We start from the raw sequence: 23,657 nt of genomic DNA on the forward strand, positions 1-23,657 counted from the left end.
TATATATTTAGTTATGTGTGTGTGTGTATATATATATATATATATATATATATATATATATATATATATATATATATATATATATATATATATATACATATATATATATACATATATATATACATATATATATATATACATATACATATATATATATATATATATATATATATATATATATATATATATATATATATAATATACATACTATTATTTTACAGTGAAGAAAAATTTAATTTAATAGAAATATTAAACCCTTAATTTAATGCAAATAAATGCTCCGAAGAGTTTTATTATGCTTATTTTGCGTTTGCCCAGCAGATGTCCTCAGTGTTTTGCGCGCTTTGAAGCAAGGCATTTTACGAATTGTTCGGAAGATTTAGAAAACTGCGTTTCTCTGTTCACACGACTGATTAAGCATATCAGTGCTGTTAAGATCGTTTAAATAGTAATTATACCAGATTAACTTGTCAATCAACTAGCTATAAAATCCCACTTTCAAAAAAAAACACCGTGTGTTTTCTGTTACTTTTCTCAGCGCTTTTAATGGTGAACCAATCACAGCAATGCTGAATGAAGCGAAGTAGCAAGTGTTGAGCATATTGCTATTGTACTAATATAACAAATGATTATTTTGTTTTATTGACTAAATGATTCGATTTTGTTTATTCTTGAGGAGTAACAAAGCAATGCGTTGTTTTGACTGGTATCTGAACATTTTAAGAGACATTAACACATATTTTAAAAATGGACATAAAAGCATTTTAGTCATTAATATTACAGGGACAGTTCCATAAACTGACACGCACACAAATATGCGTTAACATATATATTTATTTAACATTTATTAATCACTTATTTTTACTGCTGGCATAATTTATCCAACAGCACGTCATAAATATACAAGCACGCATATTTAAACATGTATTTATTATTTATTTACTTGCATTTACTGCTGACAAAATAATTTATACAGTTACTCCGTACACATAGTGTTTTAGTGTTGCTTATAATTAGTTTTTTTTAACAGCTTACATTTGGAGAAATGTATCTTTTTTTTTATTTAAAACTACATACAAATCCAAGAATTGCACAAATAAAATGCAAAATGCCTCACAGCATGAAGCACCGCATTCAAAATATCACTAATACATCTCAAAAACAAACATTTGCAAACACCTATGTCATAATATTAAGTTAAAAGAAACTGCATTATGAAATAAGTCAAAGGCGGAGAATTAGCGTATGGTTTTGCAGATTTGGCCTGGTGCTCTTTAAGTGCCAGGTTTCAGAAACTGTGTGAAAAGTAAATATCTTGTGCGCAAGCAATCGGGAAAAAAATGGTAAAATTCACCGATAAACATAATAAACAAAAAGTTCCCGCTCTCGCGAGGTTTGGGGCGAAGTCCCCGAGAGCTGCCCTTGTGCAGTGACGTCACGCGTGTTCGTCAGAGGAGAACCTGTAACAGAAAAAAAGGAATCCGCTGAAGAAGAAATCTCACGCTTTGGCACTCGGCGACTCCTCAAGGAGAAAGAGCCGGAGTTTGAGCACGATCTTCGGCGCTCGCGCCCGTGCATTTGACCGATGCCGTGATTGAACCGTGAACGCGGAGCTGGCGCTTTTGTTTAGTTATTTTTTTGTCTGTTATATCAAGCGCTGAGATCAAGAGAGCGGCTCAGAAGTTTCCACTCCTCTAACTACAGGAATGTCCCAGAAGGAGAGACCGACTTTCTATCGACAGGAGCTCAATAAGACCATATGGGAGGTGCCGGAGCGCTACCAGAACTTGTCGCCCGTGGGTTCTGGAGCTTATGGATCCGTATGGTAAATATCTACAAACGTTGCTGGATGTCGTGCCTAAAAGCTCTTGCATAACAAGATCTGGCCGCTCGGGCCTCTTTTGCGTTTGATTCACAGCGTGTTTTCTAGGGCTGTCTGTAGAAAGTCCTGTTGCAGCGTTGAAAGTTGAGCCAGAACGTATTTATTTTTGCAAAAGCAAGGTCTTGCAGCAGCAAAGGGCACTCTTTGTCTTAGCGCCGTTGCTTCTTAAGTCACTGATTGCTGTCAAACGGTTCATGTTCAGGGGTTTAATGATAATGTAAAATATTGTATTTGATAGTGCCCGTGTTTTAATTAAAAGTGGCGTGCGCACTTGGTAATATTTTGGGGATTTTGAGTCAAATGAGCAGGAAGTGAAAGTGGATTTTAGATTCTAGGAATCTAGTGAACTGCCTACTTAGAGTGTATTTGTAGGCTTCATGCGCGCGTGGAGCGTTTTGGGCAACTTATTTATGATGCCAGATTTTCTGTAATGGGTTAATAATAACAATGAAGCATGCATGTTAGGTTTCGTTGTGGTAATTATAAAAATGATAAAAGTTATGGCACATTTAAGATGAGCTTTAATGATTTTAAACAAATATAAATGAATAATAAAGTAGATTATTATTGCCCAATAATTCTTTTTAAAAATAAGCAATTAAAACTTAGTTGCAGATATAAATTATTAAAAATTGAGACAATAAATTTTAGAAATTGTGTGTGTGTGTGTATATAGGATTAATTTTATTGTAAACATGATTAAAATGTCTAGTATAAATGAAAATCGTACACAAATAATTTAAAAATATAGTTATTTTAACTAAATAATATAATTTAATAATATACCAATAATATATATATATATATATATATATATATATATATATATATATATATATATATATATATATATATATATAAATATATATGAAAACATTGACTTAAAGGGAAGTTTGAGTTGAGGGTTGTTGGAAGTGAAGTGAAGGTCTGTGCATGAGGACAGAATGATGTCACTCTGTGCTCTGACTCATAACTCCAGGATTAGGTGTTTTCCTCACCGCTGTGCTTGTGAGTAGTCCTGAGTAGAAACCTCTTCTATGCATTAGATCATTTACTCTAAAGCTCCAGATCAGCGCTTTTCCCTCAGGACCAAGATTTTGCATTCGACATCAAGCATCGCGACCCAACGAGGACCAAACCTTTGCAGAAAACCCCCCGTCGTATCCGTGCGTGTTTGGCCAACGCTAGGTTCAGTAAAAGCAAACACGCTGCTTCGCATGCCGCTGTCATCAAGGACGAGCCACTGGCCTCGATGCGTCTCGGGGGGAAGCGTGTCTCTTTCGTTTTCCTGGACGGTCCCTAATAACGTGGGAGGATCCTGTCCTAGCGGTGTCCTCTGGCAGAGATATAAATAGAGCTCCATTGTGTGTGTGTTTCTCAAGACGTTTGTAAGTCTGGTAGAGCAGTTCAAGCGTGTTCACCGCCGGTCACTGCGTGAAGTCTCAGGAAGCTCTAGTTCTGGAAAGCCACTTTTTAAAACCCTGACACGAGAACAGGGCGTCAGACGTAACGGAACCTTTGCTTAAAATGTTTTGGGATCCACTCTTTCGTTTCTTTTTAGTTTCCCTCCCACTCCGAGCAGGAGAAAATGTAGGCGCTTTCCAAAAATCGTCAACTCCTCTCACATACTCTGGCCTGCACCGCTGCAAAAGACATGAACACTGAAACGCCGTCTATTCCACTGGGATTTTTTTTTAAAGTCTTTGTTAAGGAGCTATAAGCCGCGAACCAAACCAACCAATCACAACATTATTACAAAATTAGATTTGAAGCAAAAAGCATTCGAAAATTGTACAGAAAGACAAAGGCTTCACTGAAGGAAGCGTTGTAATGAAAAAATCGAATTAACTCTTTTACCGTCAGCGTTTTTTTTTTTTTAAATGAGTTGTCTCTTGCCAGCCACTCATCTGAACGTTGATCGTTTTCGCAATATCGTATGACAAAATAAAGAACAGAACCGTGGCTTAAAATAAAATCAGCAAAAATTTTAAAATCATAACTTCGGGGCAACCTAGCAGTTGTTCTCCAATAATAGCACTGCATTTATTAATAGCGTTGTATGCTAATTACGAAAATATTCGTAGTATTTAAGTATGTTATGAGCGGGTGAGCACCAAAACGTTCTTGTGAGATGTTTCGATTCTCTGATTGGTGGGGATTTAGCCCCGCTGGAATGCATCGGTTATCAGGGGAACCCCGCCGAAAAAAATGTGTATTTCACCCAACCGAAACACAATTTTTTTTTTTATCAGGAATTCCCCTGATTGAGCTAGTTTTGCTGATTAAACCTGGCAACCCTAATTACAGTACAGCGTTTACTAAGCGCATTGTCTTAACTCCGGATACGAAAGGGTTATTACAGAAACCTCGTAACTTGACAAAAAAAATCCTAAAATCTGTCATAACTTCAGGGCAAAGTTATTATGGTTATGTATTTGCATAACTCAACTTTTTAACTAATTGCAAAAGCTGGATAATCAGTCTGTGTCTACTGATTAATCAGTTATCAAAATAATGGTTCGTCGCAGCCGCTGTTTACCGCTGTTGTGTTGTTGCATAAATCCGTTTGGATTGTTAAAGGAGTGTTTTGTTGGAGCACCGGTGGGATTTCTAGTCTGTGATGCGCAGAAATTTCATGAATTTCCTGGCTGTGAGTGTCCGCAAACGTCCCACATTGTTCGGGGCTTGTTGTTTGACAGAATAGATGTGGATTCAGCCGGAAAGACTCTCTGGAAGTTTGGGGCTTTCTCTTGGATCGGGAAAGAAAGTCAATCCGTAAAACACGGGAATGGATTGAGTGGGAAACAGCGGTGTTTATCATCCAAGTGCGTTCGTCAAGAACAAGGTGCGAGGGAAAACGGGCTGTCGTTTAGTTTTTTTCTTCGCTCGTTTAATCTGAGCTATTCGTGATCTAGGAGCGGGAACGCAGCGACTGACCCACGGTGATGGGGCTCTCTTCGCTGGAAACCCCTTTGGCCTACTTCGGGCCTGTTTTGCTGGGGTTTGTTTTTCTTGCTCTGGCACAAGTTGTTCATGATCTAGGCGAGGTCGGGCTCGAGACGCAACCGTCTCCTTGGATATCGTGTTGAAGGCGCTTTCCACATTTCAGTACATTAAAAATCCCCCCCAGTCGGTTCACGACAAAAGTAACGAACGCCTTTTGCAGTAATGCCATTATTGCTGAAAATAAGCTCTGCGGCTGACAAAAGCTCGTTCTTCGTGGTAGTCTTTGCAGGAAAAACGCAGCTTTGAATTTTAAAGACTAAATGCGATCGGCAGAAGTAAAAAGATAAACGTAGGCTTTAAAGGAACAGTTAGTTTTGTGATTTCAGTGTCAACTTCTGACGGCTTGAGAGCGTGTGTCCAAGCGGTAATGATTAATTTAGACAAATAGGTGATAAAACTGTGTTTTTTACTGCGGTTTCCACTGATACTGAGAGTTAGGATTCAGTGTGCAGCTAAAAAAACCAAAGAAATCTAGAAATATCGAGGTATTCATGTTGATGTTTAATCCAGTGAATCAATATTGCATTTGATTGGCTGCTGGGCGCCATGTTTGTTGACTTCGCAAGGCCGATTACTTCATTATATTTTATTTTTCATACAATATTTTAACCATTGACGGATAAACTTCAAAGACTATCAAAGATTCAGGGGAAACATTATAAGGTGTTGTTTTCGATGATTCATCTTAAAATCAGTGTATTGTAATTTAGAGTCAGAGTGAAACGGAAAGAGTTTTTTTTCTTCGTGAAGCGGGTTCTAGAATAAGAAAAATGTATGCGCTGGCGTTACGTCATCAGAGAGGAGATGAAGCAAGTTAGGATTTTTGATTTAAGGATCACGAGGGAACTCGAATGGCAAAAATATGTTGCCACAAACACATAAATGATTAACAATAAACGATGATTTTATGGTGTGAAGTTAAAATGCTACATTTCCGATGAGCTGATGAAGGCATTGGAGGAGCTTGAGGCTTCATCGTCGCTAATCTCAACGTCCATTACGGTCCGTGTCCCGGATTGATAGAGAAACGGGACTTTTCCTGCACACCGAGGTGGTTTCCCGTGTTTCACAATCAGCACTGAGTCATTGGCCCGGCTCTGTTTGCTAGATCTTTCTTTTGGATCAAAACCAGCGTGCATGCGGAGCAGCAGCCCCGTACCTGGCTGCCGTTCTGCTTCGGCTCAGCGACCCAGCCGTTGTCTATCTCTCTCTGACAGTGCTTGTAAGTAGATATCTCCCATGAACACCACACCCTTCAGAGGCTGCAGTGGAGAGGGTTCAGCTATGCCTAGTTCCCCGTCAAGCTAGTTTGAGTCACGCACCGATTGTTATGTAAGAGGAGATCAACATTTGTTCAAGACTCAACAGTAAAGCTGTAGAGATTTCGACCTAACTGTTGCCATTGTCTGTCAGTCGAAACCGCGTGACCGATCGTGATTTATCTACAGCCTTATCAATTCTTTTGCATAATTAAAATTTGCATGCTCTCCCATGAGGCCAGTTTTTTTTTTCCCCCAAGAGAGTGTTTAATTAAACCATCATATTTAAAAACATGATGTTAATAATATAATAAAATTTGTTGTTATTACTGTAAATTTATATTCAATTAGTATTGAATATAATAGTTTCAGTGACTTATTAAAATATTTTTTTTCTGTTTTAATGTTTTTAATGAGATATATTTTAATAAAGCGTTTTAATGAGAGTATATTTACTGAACAAAATTCATTTTTGTAATTTTTTTAAGCCTATAAATTTGTTTATATATATATATATATATATATATATATATATATATATATATATATATATATATATATATATATATATATATATATATTTTTTTTTTTTTTTTTTTATTTTTTTTTTTTAAGGATAACACCTTATTTTATATAGTTGCATATTACTAGAATATTAGCCATTTATTAGTGCTAATTAAGCACATGTTAATGTCACATTATAAGCATAGTTAAAAGTTAACCTGTTACCTGTATTAAAGTGTTACAAAAAATGTATATGTATGTGTGTATATGTATCTGTGTGTATAGGTATATTCAATATGTCTATGAATGCATTCATACATGCAGACAAGCCGAACCGTAATCCCAGCTGATTAGTTTTAGACTGTTTATACGTTGTACTGGAAATCGATGTTCTTTCCATGATGGTTTCCTGTGGTTTGGTCTGTGACAGTGTGTTATCATTTGTCTGGGCCGGGAGACGCTTCGGCGAGGTGTGTTCTTTGGAGAAGGCTAATAGCGCAAGAAACTTCGTGTCCTTCCCTCTGCGAGACTGGCCTACTTGCACTTCCTGGAAAGCCCGTTCGCTCTCCCGACCACACCAGACCGGGCTGCCATGGTTACTGCTCTCCTATTGTTCCAAAGCTGGTTTGGAAAATGAAATCGGGGCTGGATGCTGTTTCAGTAGGAACTTTTTCCTAACCATGATTTTCGCGTGTCGAGCGCAGCGCTGTATTATGGGTGACATTTTGTGGAAATTACAGTTATTAGTGGTTCTCGCTAAGGCACGGCGTGTTCGCGAATGCGTTTGTTTTACAAGAACATTCCTGTATTAATCAGAATACGGCCAATCTGAATAAATACGCTTTCAAATGGGCGAAGACCCTTATGCGATCGTTGTTTAAATTTTCGAAAACATCCGAAATGTTCATCGAATGCACATTAAAAATTAAAAATTAATTAAATGGGCAGATTTACACAAAAAAATCTAGCATTTTGATAGACAAGGATGACGAATAGGGGAAAAAAACTTTCGTACCGTGTGTGCAATGGCCTTTTACTCTCGCTGTGTGAAAATATAGCACTTTTATCATGATAGTGGAGCATTTATTTATTCCTTATGATTTCAAACGTAGCCATTTTGGATTGTTCTTGTGTTTCTCTGAACAAAACTTTCCTACAGTCATTTTTCCTTGGAATTTTCCGTAAACAATGCTGTTCAAATCCATAATGTGCTGTACTTTCTTTTCTTTTTTCCTCCACAGCTCCGCGTTAGACACAAAATCAGGCCTGAGGGTCGCCGTCAAGAAGCTGTCCCGGCCGTTCCAGTCCATCATCCACGCCAAGCGCACATACAGAGAACTGCGGCTCCTCAAACACATGAAACACGAGAATGTAAGAGACGTTTTCAGCTCTTTCACGTCGCATACAGAACCTCTTTGGATTTCCACATGTCTGTGACTTCCTGTACTTCCTCGTTCATGACTATTAGAGCATCCTCACATCCTCTGCCAGCACAGATCCCAGTGGGAGATTCATCCGTGTGTTATGAAACTCTATCGATCGTTGTCTGTGAGCTAATGAGGGAGCAGGGAGAGATTGTGCGCTATTAATGTATAATGCACTGCATTGCAAATCAGAAATGCATAATGTACATGTTGCGCTCCACCTTTCATATTCAGTTTTATGTCATTAACATCAATTGCAGCATAGCCCCACGACGTATTTATATGTCTGATCAGAACAATAACCATCTACATTGAGAGGGACTAGTCCCCAATAATTAGAAATATCTCAACCTTTTTCTCAAATTTTGCAATTTAAGAGAGAGTTTAAAGTGTCATTTTGCCCATTTGTCCTCTCTTTGCTGGAAAATATATTGTAGCAATTCCATTAAAAACATCTTAGTTTGTGTCCAAAAGAAGAACGAAGGTCTTGTGGGTTTGAAACGACACAAGGACGAGTAATTAATGACAAAATCTACTGTCCCTTTAAGGCTGACTTGCTGTCACTTACTGGCAGTTTTGTCGTCCTATTTCTCCACATCAGGTTTAAAGCAGCCGAAGCGCCAACGCGAAATCGCACTCCGCAAAATATCGTATGATAAATGCCCAAAAATGCTGCACACCCTTAGTCAAAGTGTTTTCAGCAGGCCTACAGTACTTATTAATGATCTTATTTGCCTGCTGTTGTCAAGACACTCAGTGTGTTTTGCATAGGGGGAAAAAAAAAAAGCCTTTTTTGCCTTCTGGCCGGAGTCCAGGAATCTGTGCAGCCTCTGTTTGAGCGTGGGTGAAACTCTATGCTGGATCACAGCCACCTACTCGCTCTCCGTTTCTCTCTCCCTCCATCCTTTTGCTTGCGTGCGCTGCATTCGTGTTCCTGGTGTTGTCCGTCTGTCTTTAATAGCTGTTAATGTTTAATAACACTCAAATCCCCGAACAGATCGACGCCTCATCCTTTCATATCGGGAACTGTGGCAACCGACATGCAGCTTCGATACAGGGCTGTAGTAAACAATGGCTGTACTGAGCAGTGTAATATGAGCAAAACACTACAGAAACCGTTCTGCATAGCTGCATGTAGAGTTTTGGTTCTTTGCTTATTTTTGCTGTGAACTTTGGAGAAAAATTTAAATGTATGTGTGTAAAAAATAAAATAAATAAATCTAAATATATATATATATATATTATTATTTTATTTTTTTGGCAGTTGCATGTTACATTGTCTTGCATGTTACATTTTATATATATATATATATATATATATATATATATATATATATATATATATATATATATATATATATATATATATATATAAATATGTAACCTGCAACTGCCAGAACGGATTATAATGACAAATTAAAAAAAGAAAAATTTAACAATCGTGTCAAACTGGAGTAATGATGCAAATTCAGCTTTGAATCACAGGAATCAATCATATTTAAAAATGCACAAAAATGTCTAATATTGTGGTTTTAACCAAATTTATAATGCAGCTTATAAAAACATTTGAGACTATTAAAGACACCCCAAACCTTTTACAGAAGTCCAATTAACGGTTGCCTTTTTGCTGAAACACTGTTTGTCAGCAAGTTTGGCAAAAATGTACGATTGTTGCTGTGCAGAAGTGCATCGACAGTTTAGCCAGTATGAAATGCACCCACTCCTCCTCTTGCAGAGAGAGAGAGAGAGAGAGATAAAGGTGATGCCCACACAAAATCTAAATGAGAGTTTCACAGAGGATGTACACAAGTGGAAGCAACACATCTCACTTTGTGCGCTGTTTCCTCTGAGGGCAACCGCAGCGGCCCGCATGCTCACCGACACCAAGAAAACAACTTCAGCGATGACGCGGTGATGGAGTATGGCTCATTTTCCTTAAAGGGTCTGCAAAAATCACTAGCCAGGCGTCCCGGGGCTAATGTCCTTTCCAGTCGGCTACCAAAATACACCACCTCACAGGGTTACATACAGGGTTGTCGGTCCTTTAAAAAGTCTGAAACAGTCTTGCATTTAATTTAATGCCATTAAATATTAAAGAGCTTAGATGGTATAAGAAAGCTATTCGTTATCATTTTAAGAGGTCTTAAATTTGGCTTCTTGTCTGACCTATGACTTGACATATGACGCAACCAGTCAGAAGTCAGCGGAGAAGACGGAATAATGGCCCTAGGATGGCTTGAGGGTGAATAGTTTATGGTGTAATTTTTGATTTTTGGGTGAACTATTCCTTAAAGTTGTTTATTTAAAGCAAATTAAATGAATTTCAGTCTAGGTAGAGATATAGATATGGATAGATGGATAGATAGATGGATAGGTAGATGGAGAAAGTCCAAACTGCTTCTGCTTGATTCTATTGTGTACAATATATATATATATATATATATATATATATATATATATATATATATATATAACATATATCACTATAATATGTTATGTTAATAGAACCAAGCAGAAGCAGTCTCCAGTGTCTCCCGAAGCAGTTTGGACTTTAAATGATATGACCTTAATCTTTTAATTTGTCATGTTTCAGACTAATTTCTGACTCTTTTCTGTATTGCAGGTAATTGGTCTACTAGATGTTTTCTCACCCGCTACCTGTCTATCAGGATTCAATGACGTGTGAGTATTTGCTTCATTTGTAAAAGGCGCTTGACCAAAATTCCTCATAGGCTCTTCAGATTGTCGATTTCTGATTTTCAGAACATACTTCTAGGAAATGCTGTTGTAAAAGGTTGCATGTTCTGCGTTTCTGAGCCGTACTGAGAAACAGCTGATATGTCGTGACACACTGCAGTAATTGCTCAGGCGTAGCTGGCACACCTCAGTAGCGTGCGGCTCCGTCTAATTACTCGATTTGTCGGCGTCTCCGCTGCACAACCCCGCATTGCTCAATAAAATCTTAATTAGACGTAGTCTAATATGGTGCGGCGTGCGCTCACCGAAGGACCTGTTAAATCCGGTTACGTTCAAGTGCCTCGCATCCAGTTGTCAGAGCGATAATGGAAAAGCAGCAGCGCTTGCTTCCTGTCGAGTTCTGCTCCGGGAGGGGCGGCGAACATCGTGGCTGCGCACGTGTTGGGAATATCAGCAGTTACCATGGCAACACGGATTCACCCGCTCGGCACAATTTCCTCATAGGCGCATAAGCAATAACCTGCAAAATGTAATAATATAATATAATATAACTGCCTCCTAAAACAATAAGCTCATACAAAAGAGATTCAGGGAATTCTAGATTAAAAATTGCTTCGTATGAGCTGACGCATTTCAAAATGTTTTCATCCTTGCTGGCATTTTTGGAACGTCGCATGAACAATACATGATAATTTAGTGTCATTGTAATGTATACAGAAGTATAGCTTTCTGAAATTTCTAAAATTCTTCAGTGTTGAACAGTCTGTCTTCTAAAAGAATACCGTTATACCAAAACAACTCCTAGTTGCATTTGTGTACTGAAAGTTCTGTTAAATTCCCTTATTGTGACTTCAGAATGATTGGCAATTAGATTAAATAATTGCACCGCGAAAGCCGGAATAATTTATGCCACTTGCAATCATTGTGTAAATGCATTCGTGCCACATTTGAGCAGCATGGTCCGTATAATGCCTTTTTAAAGAACTCCCGTGTTAAGCGTTCTGCTTCGTAGCTGCTTAAAAGTTTGAAAAAGAGCGAGTCATGCAATTTATGTAATTAATGTGCACTACCCCGCTTCATAAGCTCTTCTGTGCCGCCTTTGCACAGTACATGTGTCAGTGGTTTACAAATGCGAAGTCTGAAACCTGATTACCCTTGATTACTAACCACGCAGTCAGGTATGAACCATCGTGGAACATTCTGGGTGTGACGCCCGTTTTTGTTTAGGCTCTTTATGTCTCCTATGTGAAATCTGGGTCGTTGACACGCAAGCGCTGTCGTATAGGTCCAACGTACTATTTTAATTTCAAAGGGACTGCTCTCATGTGCTGTTCAGATGTCGAGCCCGGTCTCAGTATAGTTTATTTAAGTCGGGTGAGAGAGCCGCTCGAGATCACGACTGCCGGGAGTTCCAGTCTGAGTTGTGGAGAGAGCTGAGACTTCTACACACTCACGCTGGAGGAAGGGGCTCACTGTGCTTTATATCTGCATTGCACAAGCACTGAAGGATGCATGGAAACAAGAGCTAAGAATACTATAATGCTCTATAAATATCCCGGCCCCAAAATCTCACCGAGAATGAGTGGGATAGCAGAGCTCGGGGCAAGAGGGAGGAGCACGTTTGGCAAGAGATATTTCTGAACTGCGTGTGTGCATTTACTTGAGCATCTGCCCTGCAATCATGTTTGATGAAGAGCTCGCCTTTTAACGGAAGGCACTTTCACTACCGTGAGGTTGTTTCACCCGGCGTGTTTGCCTCGAGCGCAGAGCAGCAAAGCGCTTGTGATTGTTGAGGTTAATGATAGCGCTCGTGGCCGGCTCAGACGAGTGCCGCTTGGATTCCTTTCACTCAGGAGAGCTTCCAGCAGGCCGCCTGTGCCTCAACACCCAAATAAAAGTTGGCTATAAATATTTAAATTGAGTTAAATACAGACGCATACACACACACACACAAACATTTATGCTATTTCACATAACAGATGTTTGTCCTCCACAAGACAAAATAATAACCGAATTTGCAAAAATGTACCTAATACATACCCTTAAGTCTTTGATTCAAGACTTTTTTATTTTGTGATAGTTGTTCATGAGTCTCTTGTTGGTCCTGAGCAGTTCGACTGCCTGCTGTAGTATTCTTTGCATTACTTTCTAAAATTGACTAAATCTGAAAGCTCAGACTTTTTGTATCAAAAGTAACAAATCAGGAAGCTTTATACTGGATAGATTGAACAGCATAGACTTCTGGTTCCTGAAAATGAATTTTAATTGAAATTGAGAATCGATATTTTAATCGATAACACAGTCCTCTCAGTTACACCTCCTGAAATGTATCCACATTGTAAATATTAAATAAAAACCGCCACCGCTGGAGAAGCTCTGATTACCCATCACCCTTTGGGTCAGTGATTTTTTTTTTGTCCACAGAATTTCACAATGGGTTAATGTTGTACTGTTTAACAGGTATCTGGTGACCCACCTCATGGGAGCAGATCTCAACAACATCGTCAAGTGCCAGAAGCTGACAGATGATCACGTCCAGTTCCTCATTTATCAGATCCTACGAGGACTGAAGGTTAGGCCCGACCCACCTTTTTCACTTTTACTTGGTTGTAATTGCTCGATGTAACGGGAGCTTAAAGGGAAACATAAATATTGAAAGCTTGCGTTAAGATCTGCTTCCATTTAAAAATAAGAAGAACCAGTCAACAACACAAAAGAAAAGGTCTGTCGCTACTCCTGATACTTTGTGATTTTAAGTTAACCATTATTCACTGCACGGTTGCTGTAGTTCACTCTCTTTGATGTTCATTCAAAAGAGAATTATGTAATTATTTATGTGGAATCCTCTGTATGAGCTAGAAGGACCGTGTTGATTTAAAGTGCTCTCCTCTCAGACGTCTGGTCTGCAGAGTAACTGGTTCTCATTGATCTCTGGATTTGATTGAAGTGAGTTCATCTGTCTTTCTCTCCTCAGTATATTCACTCGGCGGACATCATCCACAGAGTGAGTAGACCACACTTTCTGTTCATTACATAATTTATTTTTGAGCGGTGTGGGGATGTTACTTTTTAAACAGTATCTGGTGTCGTTTCAGTGTCGTATTTTGGAAGCTAGGTTTTTTTTTCTTTACATTACACATACCAATATTTTATAACGAAATTCATTTTTAGAGATTAGTTTGCTCGCCCTTAGGCCACCCGAAGTGTAGAAGAGTTCGATTCTTCTTGAGATTCGGCGAAATGTAGCATTACATCGCTGTCTCACCAATGGATGACCTGCAGTGACTGGGTGCCGTCAGAATGAGTCTAAACATCTGATAAAAACTTCACAATAATCCACACCAATCGAGACCATCAATTAATGCCTTAATGAACTGAAAAGCTGTGCGTTTGTAAGAAACGAATTCATTATAAGACATTTTAATTTTAAACGGTCATGTCTGGTCAGAAGAACCCATGATCCATAATAACGCTCCCTCCTCCTGTTGTCTCTTGTTTTTGCCCGTAAAGGGTGCTTGATCTGTGCATATTTTATTCCTGATTCAGACGAGATGCCCGTATTTATTTTTTAAAACGTCTTTTTACTTTACACGATGTTAACTGACGGAATGAAGTCATGTGGGTTAGTTGTGAATACATTACTATTTAAACTCTCATTCTTATGGCACCCATTCACTACAGTGCGTTATTTAGTGAGCAAGTGATGTAATGCCACATTTCTCCAAATCTGTTCTGATGAAGAAACGCACTCCTCTACGTCTTGGATGGCATTTTTCAGCTAATTAAAGATTTTTGTTGAACCATCCCTTTAAGACGTGTAGGGATGGAAAGGCATTACGAATCACATTTGACCGAAATGTACAGCTGTCAGTCCGAAAATGTTTTTTTTCCTCATTAGTATGGAATGTGAGTTTTATTGCAGGTTTTGCGCATATTTGGTTTTTATGGTCTCGTCTGCACCACTGCTTGTGTAAACACCTTTATAGTTTATAATTAAGGTTATTTCTGCCGTGACATGATTTTTTTTTTTTTCTTTTATTACCGCACGAAGACCAATTTGTATTAAAAAATGATGCGAATTCAAAGCAATTCTTACTTATACTATCTATCTGTTCATCTTTTTTCCATAAAACAGGATCTAAAACCCAGTAACTTGGCTGTAAATGAAGACTGTGAACTTAAGGTGAGAGCATATTTATCTAAGCTAGCACTGATTGCCAAGATCTCTGCCATCATCATCATCATCTGATGCTTTTTCCACTGCCACATCTGTTATTATCATCTACTGTTGACCAACAGTGGGTTTATAGCTGGCAAACATTGAGGCACACAGTGTAATATGAGCACTGATAAGTGTAGTTTATGGTTAAAGCTTACTGTGATATCTGTGCTCAGATTCTGGACTTTGGGCTGGCCCGGCTGACTGATGACGAAATGACGGGATACGTTGCCACCCGATGGTACCGTGCCCCAGAAATCATGCTCAACTGGATGCACTACAACATGACAGGTCAGGGTTACCCACAATCCCCGCTGTGTGTGTGTCTGTGGGGGTTGTTTCGTATTCGGTTCTTATTATTTTGTATTTGAAGACTACATGAAACGGCACGAAACCTGACTGAAATAAAGTTTATTCTACTGGAAATAATGTAGGATGGGAATGAGAATATGATTAGATGTTTAAATAGGAGCAGCGTTATTGGTTAATATCATTTTTTTTTCTGTCACATTAGCAAAAACGCCTATACTTCATACCACAATATTGTATAATTGATTTATTTTAGCTATATTTATTGGGTAAATTTTTGATTCTGTTTAAAATTTTCCGCAAGCTGTGAATTATTTATGTTCGCGGATCGGTTTACAGATGCGCATCGCCTTCTTTTTGACAAGTTAATAATTTGAGTTTGGGTTAATTGTTATTAAAATAACAAAAAAAGTGCTAACTAGATAACTTAATAATCATGTTGTCAAAACCGTTTTAATTTTGGGGTGAACTATCCCTTTAAGAAAATGAGTATCATTTTGTCTTTTAACAGAATGTCTTGTTTCAGCGAATGAGAAGAGGCTTTTTCTTTTGTGTTGTAGTGGACATCTGGTCGGTTGGCTGCATAATGGCTGAGCTGCTCACAGGACGGACTCTGTTTCCCGGCACCGATCGTATCCTTTCCCCTTCATTCAACCCCTGCCCCACATCTCTCTTTCTGGAAATACCCTTTAGTTGTGTGACATTTTTGGCACGCGTTGCCCCGATCCCTCCCTCTCTCTCTCTCTCTCTCTCTCTCTCTCTCTCTCTCTCTCTCTCTCTCTCTCGAGTGTGAAAAAGACACCTACGCGTGTCAGCCGGATCTAATTCATAGAGAGGCAGCGATCCTGAGAGGAATGAGTCAGCTAGAGTCGTTCCCGCTGCCTCCAGTGAGTCACACTGCCTGATGGTCCTGCTGACAAAAAACATGAACTTTGCTCAGTCTTAAAGGACAAAGCGCAGCAGGGAATCTTAAAGATGCGCTGCTTCTGTGCCGCTGCTTCTAGCGAGCGAGGTCGTCGAATCAAAGCCCCTGTGAAAAATACAACACGCTCATAGATTCAGAACACATTAAACGGGGTCCCGGCCTTTCGAGAGAGGAAGGGTGATCTGCATTTCAAAGAAGCGTGTGGAGAAATCAGATTAGGATAAAGTAGCTGTTCGGTTTTGTGTGCGTTTGTCTCCAACTGCATTTGTAAAATTGTAACTTTAGAATGCCACTGATCTTATATAGTGACTGGCGTTCTTGTTACGGTGTAATCATACATTGAAGTGCAGAGTAATATTATTAAAACGTACTATATGATTAGTGTTAAGAGGAGGTTTTTGTTTAGGGTTATTATGCGTAATTAATTTCTAGTTATTATAATAGTAACGTAACGTTTAACACGCACATGCAACGTGCGTTTTCACAGGAGAATTAGTACGGCTGAGGAAAAGCTTTACGGCGATTAACAATTTTAACTTCAGCCATCGTGCGATTTTCGGAGGATTGCGATATAGCGAATCATTTGGACCTTTTTTTTGGGTTGTCGATTTTGCCGCCTGACAGCCCCTGTGCTAATGTACTTTCACTGTAAAGAAATTATACATTCTCCGAAATATCTCCTTTTATGTTGCATGAAATTCATACACATTTGGAACAGCACGAGTAAGTGATCGTACACTTTGATGCACTAAATGTTGCACGTAATGGCTAAATGCTGACATGTTTCTAACTGCTTGAATGAACTACTCTGATCTGTTGTCTACTTGCTTGCAAACTCTTTTCAGTCAACTTATCTTCTTTTGATGATTGTTTGTATTTTATTTTTTTTTACTAATATCCGACATTGCCGGATATGAACCGAAGTCAGTGTCGATCTGCAGACGAATGTAGAACTAGGCCGCTTTGCTGTAGCTCTCTCCTGCCTGTTACGCTCACTTGTTAAATACATTCATACGTTTTCACAGGCCGCGTTTGCGGGCGTAAGAATATTCCTATATAAATCAAAATTTGGTCGCATTCTGGTTTGGCTAGCAATAAAGTAGGAATATTATAGTTTTGTATTATAGTTGATGTAAATGCATTAATCTCAATGAGACAATATTTGGGTTCCTGGAAATCTGCACGAATTCAACAAAATTTTGGCTCATGTAAACATTTGTATTTTCAGGAATATCCTCCATAACTGACACTATATATATATATATATATATATATATATATATATATATATATATATATATATCACTAAACTTTTTTTTATCTCAGTAAAAGGTAATTCTTTGAATAAATCAATTGATCAAAAATACACTTTTAGAACAGAATAAATTTATTTTTTTTAATAAAGTTTTTACATTTTTTTTATATAAGTGCTTCTGCTTACCAAGGCTGCAATTTATTTGATCAAACATACAGTGACAACAATAATATTGTGAAATATTATTAACATTTAAAATGTTTTCTTCGTCTTCAGTTTCATCTTAATCAGAAATCTGATTTTCTTAGGAAACGAACCTGGTTATCATTTTCAAAATCACTTAGATCACTTTTTCTAATCGTATTCATCATCCTTCGCTCTCAAAATGCATGCTACAGATGAAGAAATGCAGAAAGTCAAACCTGATCTAATTTTTTTAATGAAGGATGAAAGTTTAGGAGGCAGTGTGTAAACATTGTTGACACAACCAGTGTTTTAAAACGAGCTATGTTGCATCTAGATTTAGTGACTTTCTTAACCATTTTTTTTTTTTTTTGAAAATTCAGGGACAAAACTTCTTTCAAAACTTCTTTGACACAGCTTAGATAAGTTCTCATCTGCCCACGGATCTATAATCGTCTTGGTATAGTTTAGTGAATTTGCCAGAAAAATACGTAACTGTCATAAATCACGTTAAACATTTGAGGGTTTTAGTTGACGAAAAGTCATTGCGCTTTTGTCAGCTTTTAGTCAGACGGCAGTTACGACATTTCTTTTGGTAGCTATTTTATATGTAGCTTTCAAACAAAAATAGTAATTAATTAATTATTCATTACTAATTAATTATTACTACTTTTAGAGCAAGCCAATGGAGCTTATATCAATTTAAATCGAGGATTGGTTTCGAAAAAAAACTTGAATAAATTGCTATTTTGTTTGTTGTTGTTGACGATAAAGACACGGCATACGTTATCGTTTTTATCATCCGATATTAGTTTCAGTACGTCAGCGTCTCAGAAAAATATTTTCCATAGTCGTCTTGGTTGAAAAATAGCTTTTTTTTTAGAATAATAGCTTAAATACCCATTCACGCCGAGAGCGTGACAATTGAAAAAATATAGTTCTAAAACTCGTTTTTAATTTTAATGAATAGCAGAGCCAGCACGGCAACGATAGCGGTCAACGCTCAGAGAAACGATATCATTGGAATAATTTCAGGATGGTTTTTCCAGCTGACGAACAGCACGAACGTCGACAGCCAATTTAAAGAGTTTAAAGAGCACGAGGATCTAAAGCAGTGCGCCAAGAATAAACAGCCGATATTGTTTGCTGGTGTGGACGCTAATATTGTTTTCTTTTTAGTTGCTGTGCTTGGCGTGAACAGGGCTTAACCCAAATACGAACCATAAGTCGCATGCGAATGTGGTCAGTGTCATTCACTGTTGTGCAAAACGCCGTCGCGCTAAATCAGATTTCAGGTAAGCGTGCTAGCGTGCTAGCTTGCATCTCCTCTGCCAAACCCGCTCAGGAAACCGTCGTGCGCTCCATACATTGTTTTTGCAGAGTGCATGCCGGCTTTAAACCAATCGCGTTGCCTCAGTTTTATTTCTCCCTCCGCTTTTCCATTTTCCCTTTCTCTTTTTATCCCTTTGCTAAAAAAAATACTTTTGTTGTTTTTGTTGTTGTCCCTCGCCTTCATAGTCACCCCATTCCCTGCATTTTCCTTTATTTTGCTCTTAAAGATATTGATCAGTTGAAGCTTATCTTGATGCTCGTCGGAACCCCAGAGCCAGAGCTCTTGATGAAAATCTCGTCGGAGTCTGTGAGTTTTCTGTCCTGCCTGAGTTTGAGTTTTCGACGGCGGCCCGTCCTGCTTGCTTCGGTCGCTTCATTTATTTTGCCCCCTTCCTTATTCACACGCATGAACTGCTTGTTATGCAATCATGCTAAATTAAGCGGATAGCTGGCGGATGATTTGGCGAAATCAGCCCACGGTTGTACAGCAACGGCTTTCTCAACAGTCCTGCGCTTCCTGTGTCTTCATCAACACTAGATTGTTTCACATGGGATGCATGGGTCTTATCTAACATAGAGTGCATATGTGTTGCTCCTCCTCTTCTTCCTGTCCTCTTTTTTTCCCTTCTTGGCTTAAAAGCAAATCGATGGCATTGTTTTCCTGTTTTTCCACTCATATTTGTGAGTGTATTTTATCGTACGCCCCTTGACCCGGGTTCCCCAAGATATAAACCAGCTTCAGCAGATAATGCGACTGACGGGAACCCCGCCGGCCTCTCTAATAAGCCGGATGCCGAGCCACGAGGTGAGAATGTCGTAGAAAGTCCTACAGAGAAGAGCCGCTCTGGAACGAGTGGCTACGTGTCCCTTTGTGACCCCCTTTTTTTTTTTTTTTTTTTTTTTTTTTTTTTTTTTTTTTTTTTTTTACCCATCCCAACCTCCCTCTTTTCCAACTACTGCCTGCTTTTTGGTTTGCAACACGTCTGATCTCATTTCCACTCACTGCAGTTCTAGGGTTTACTGCAAGGCTGAGCTTCTAGATAAACGCGGGCATGAAGTGAGTTCAGACTGCTTGAGCTCTAACGTACAACGTTGGTCTGTTTGACATGCGGTAGCACTGGTGCTTATGGTTTGAGGTCCACCGGAGAACACTGATCAGCAGGTCATCAGAAATGTTGGCCTGAAAAATATTTTCATTTTAAGCACAGCGTGAAGATCGTTGCGTTCGATTTATAAAATAGCAGTGACTTAAATATGTGACCCTGGACCACAAAACCGATCATACGGATATATTTGTAGCTGTAGCCAAAAATGCACTGTATTGCATTGCAAATTATACTTTTTTATGTCAAAAATCATTAGGATATTAAGTAAATTTCCAAAGAAATTGAGCCTTATGACTGATTTTGTGGTCCAGGTTGACATCTGGATTAATTTTGCACAAAATAAGGCTAAAATAATTCATCTCAACTTCATCTTAATAGAGCGCTAACATATTTTTATAGACCAGTCTTGAAGTTCAAATCACTTTAAGCTTTGTGACCAACAATAGTTTATTATTGTTGCATGCTTTGTTCATAATCTTCACAAATGAACGACTTTCGTGAATTTCGAAGCTTAAAAATTTAAATGAATTTACCGCAATTGCATGACTTCAGCATCACCACCATTAAACGCTTTCAGTCTGTATTTTAAAAACATTTGCTCTAAAGGTTTGTTAACACAACAAGGTTGAAAGTTGAGTAGATGGTGTTTAATGCCATTGAGAACCATCTATAGTTCCATTTAACCACTTCCATGTCAAAGAAAAATTAACATTGATTTTATTTTGAACATTAGAACATGAAAATATCTTGAGGTTGTATTAACCCAATAATTTTCTATTATTTTTAGCTTATTTATCCAGAGGCCTATTAAAAAAAAATTGGCTTCAGGACGAGGGAACCATAAATGCTAACATACTAATTTGTTTCACATGTTTTGGTTTTCAGCACTCTGTATTGTCAGACTTTTTTCTTAACCATGTATTTTTTAGTGTGATCCTTTTAATATTTTTTTTTTTTAATCAACAGGCCAGGAACTACATCAATTCCCTTCCTTATATGCCCAAGCGGAACTTTGCAGATGTGTTTATTGGTGCAAACCCAATGGGTAACAATATATATATATTATATACACACACACAATTATTTCTCTTGTATATGAATGAACATTTTTAGCCGTGAATATAGCTTTCTGAGGCCCCGCCCTGCATTATCTGTTTTAGCGGTGGATCTGCTGGAGAAGATGCTGGTTCTGGACACAGATAAACGGATCACCGCGTCCCAGGCTCTCGCGCACCCGTACTTCACCCAGTACCACGACCCGGATGACGAGCCCGAGGCCGATCCCTACGACCAGAGCTTCGAGAGCCGCGATCTGGACATCGAAGAGTGGAAAAGTAAGCGCCGCACCTTTTAGAGAAATCGCATTTAACCGGGCGAGCTCCCTGCGACGCTGCGCTGCTGTCTGCGCTTTCAACGCTCTTTGTGTGTCTGCAGGGCTCACGTATGAAGAGGTGATCAGCTTCGAGCCTCCCGCGTTCGACGGAGACGAGATGGAGTCGTGAAGGCCGCTTCTTCAAAACGGGAGAATGACGTTCAAGTGCCTGCCAACATCAAGTGCTGGCTTCCCGGTGTTCTCAGACTGCTTATCCTGGCCTTCATACGCGATCTGTCAAATAAGGGGGGGGGAATAGGACACAGAGAATGTAAGGTTTTGTGTCCTGTGCCCCAGTAAGTTATTGCCGTCATTTACTCGCCTCGTAGGTTTTTCTAAACCTGTATGAGTTTATTCATCTGTTAAACACAGAAGACGATGTCGGTAACCAAACGGTTTCTGGTAGCCATTGACTTCCATAGTATTCCACTATAAATCGCTCATACAGGATTGGAACAACTTGAGGGTTGAGTTATATTTTTGGGTGAACTATCCCTTTAATTACTTGGACACGTAAAATGAATGCATTCTCTTAAAAAAAAAAAAGCAATCAAATTCAAAACAGCGTTTTAAGCTCAAAGTTTAAGATTCTTTCTCTGGGGAAGCAAACTCCGCTCGTAGCCTACACGATAAATAGAGGCCAGAAAAACCAGAGTACCGTCAGAATACTACGTGTAAATAAAATGGCACTGCTGTACATAAATGATAATAATGTGCACCAACAGTTTTCTTTGGTATTCGCAGCGAAGCACACGTCACCGGATGTGATCTGCATTATAAATAGCGAATGAACGAGTGAATCCTGTCACCTAAAGAGAATGTAATTATTCAGCGCTCTGTGTAGAATGTAAACAGAAGAGTATATTGAAGCAGTGTTTTTTCTGACGACTGCATCTCTGTCTCGGGACAGTAATAGACGACACGAACAGTAACGCTGTTTACATGAGTGGAAGCATTAGCTTGTTCTGGAAAATGCGTTGGGGAAATATTCTGAATAAACAAACGCGTGGTGGTCAGTGGTAAAGTGAGAACGTAAAAGTTTTTTACATGTAAAATGTTATGGGCAAATCTCTCAAAACCTCTCCAGAACATGGCCAGATCATACGAAATCATAAGCAACAAATTGTAAAATATATTTTAAATACAGAGAACAATATTTTGCGTAAAGAAAGTCAACAATTACATTTTTTACTATTGGGGAATCAATAATTGTTTTTGTATTATTATTATTATTATGATTATTATTATTTATATAGTAATGATTTGTTCACATAATGCAAAAAAAGCAAAAAAAAAAATCTCATTGCTGTAATGTGGTGAACAAAATGATGTAAATTGTACATTCATCATGATAGTGTTTGTTGTACGGTTCCAGTATTACAGTAATGAGACTTACCTTTCAAAAATATTTTCACGAATATCAAAAATGTAAAGCTTTCTAGAGGTTCTTTCTTTCTTTTTACAATCTGTAAAAAAAATATATAACGTGTTTTATTTTTGAAGTTGTGGTGAAATGCGATTTGGACATGTTTTTGACTGGTTTTTGTATGATTTAGCCTTGCTAGCTGCCTGATTTTTCTGTTCTTCAAACGCTCGCCTCATTCATTTAAATAGGGGTCGGGTTTTGGCGGGAAGTTGACGACGGCTACATATCAGCTTCACGAGCGAGACAGTTGCGCCATGGTCCAACAATAAAATATTATTATTATTATTATTATTATTTTTGCTTGCCCTGGGAAAGACGTTCAGCCAGAAAGTCCACGTTTGCAGAAGTGTAAGAACCTGAGCCAATATCTGCTTTTTCCCTCGAGCACGACGATCTTAATTTAACAGCCCTGACTAGAAGACTGTCTCATCAGGAATGCGTTTTCTCAAGCATCTAACTTATTGTATCAGTTGTTTAAGATTATTTTTAAAGTGTTTTCTTTTTCACTGTATATTATCACTTAATTTTATTCAGCAATATTTTCCGTGTCGAGCATGTATTGTTTATACGTGAGGGGTGTGTTGGTTTGTTTGTATGTACGCACATTGAGTGGAAAATCACTAAACGTGTCAATCGGTGGTGCATCAGGCAGTAAAATCAATTAAACGTGGTTTATACTTCATTTTGTCGCACGGAGTTTGTTTTGCGTGGAAAAGAGTCTCACGCAAGTTAAACAAGGGAGATATTTTTAACGGCGC

The 23,657-nt window shown here is 38.5% G+C and overlaps 1 protein-coding gene across 2 annotated transcripts; it reads left to right on the forward strand.

Moving 5' to 3' along the window:
* Positions 1 to 1,444: 1,444 nt before the first annotated feature.
* On the forward strand, positions 1,445 to 23,581 carry mapk14b (mitogen-activated protein kinase 14b). Of its 2 annotated transcripts, none has more exons than XM_043251349.1 (12): positions 1,445 to 1,825; positions 7,893 to 8,022; positions 10,699 to 10,757; positions 13,233 to 13,344; positions 13,747 to 13,776; positions 14,908 to 14,955; positions 15,168 to 15,282; positions 15,861 to 15,932; positions 19,223 to 19,302; positions 21,068 to 21,146; positions 21,262 to 21,435; positions 21,536 to 23,581. In XM_043251349.1, the coding sequence occupies exons 1-12, from the start codon at positions 1,707 to 1,709 to the stop codon at positions 21,601 to 21,603; spliced, it is 1,086 nt and encodes a 361-aa protein (XP_043107284.1). In that variant the 5' UTR covers positions 1,445 to 1,706; the 3' UTR covers positions 21,604 to 23,581. The 2 variants fall into 2 exon arrangements, with proteins under 2 accessions (XP_043107284.1, XP_043107283.1); XM_043251348.1 differs by lacking the exon at positions 19,223 to 19,302 and adding an exon at positions 19,721 to 19,800 and having other exon boundaries at positions 1,446 to 1,825.
* Positions 23,582 to 23,657: the final 76 nt, after the last annotated feature.

Source organism: Puntigrus tetrazona, chromosome 11 (genome assembly GCF_018831695.1).
Source record: "Puntigrus tetrazona isolate hp1 chromosome 11, ASM1883169v1, whole genome shotgun sequence".
Classification (NCBI taxonomy): domain Eukaryota; kingdom Metazoa; phylum Chordata; class Actinopteri; order Cypriniformes; family Cyprinidae; genus Puntigrus; species Puntigrus tetrazona.

What these genes read in the sequence shown, in the direction of transcription:
- mapk14b (XM_043251349.1), top strand. Translation starts at nt 1,707, where the DNA reads ATGTCCCAGAAGGAGAGACCGACTTTCTATCGACAGGAGCTCAATAAG. An exon ending in AGATCCTACGAGGACTGAAG is followed by an intron (nt 13,345 to 13,746) that starts GTTAGGCCCGAC and finishes TTCTCTCCTCAG; the next exon opens with TATATTCACTCGGCGGACAT. An exon ending in CGGCGGACATCATCCACAGA is followed by an intron (nt 13,777 to 14,907) that starts GTGAGTAGACCA and finishes TCCATAAAACAG; the next exon opens with GATCTAAAACCCAGTAACTT.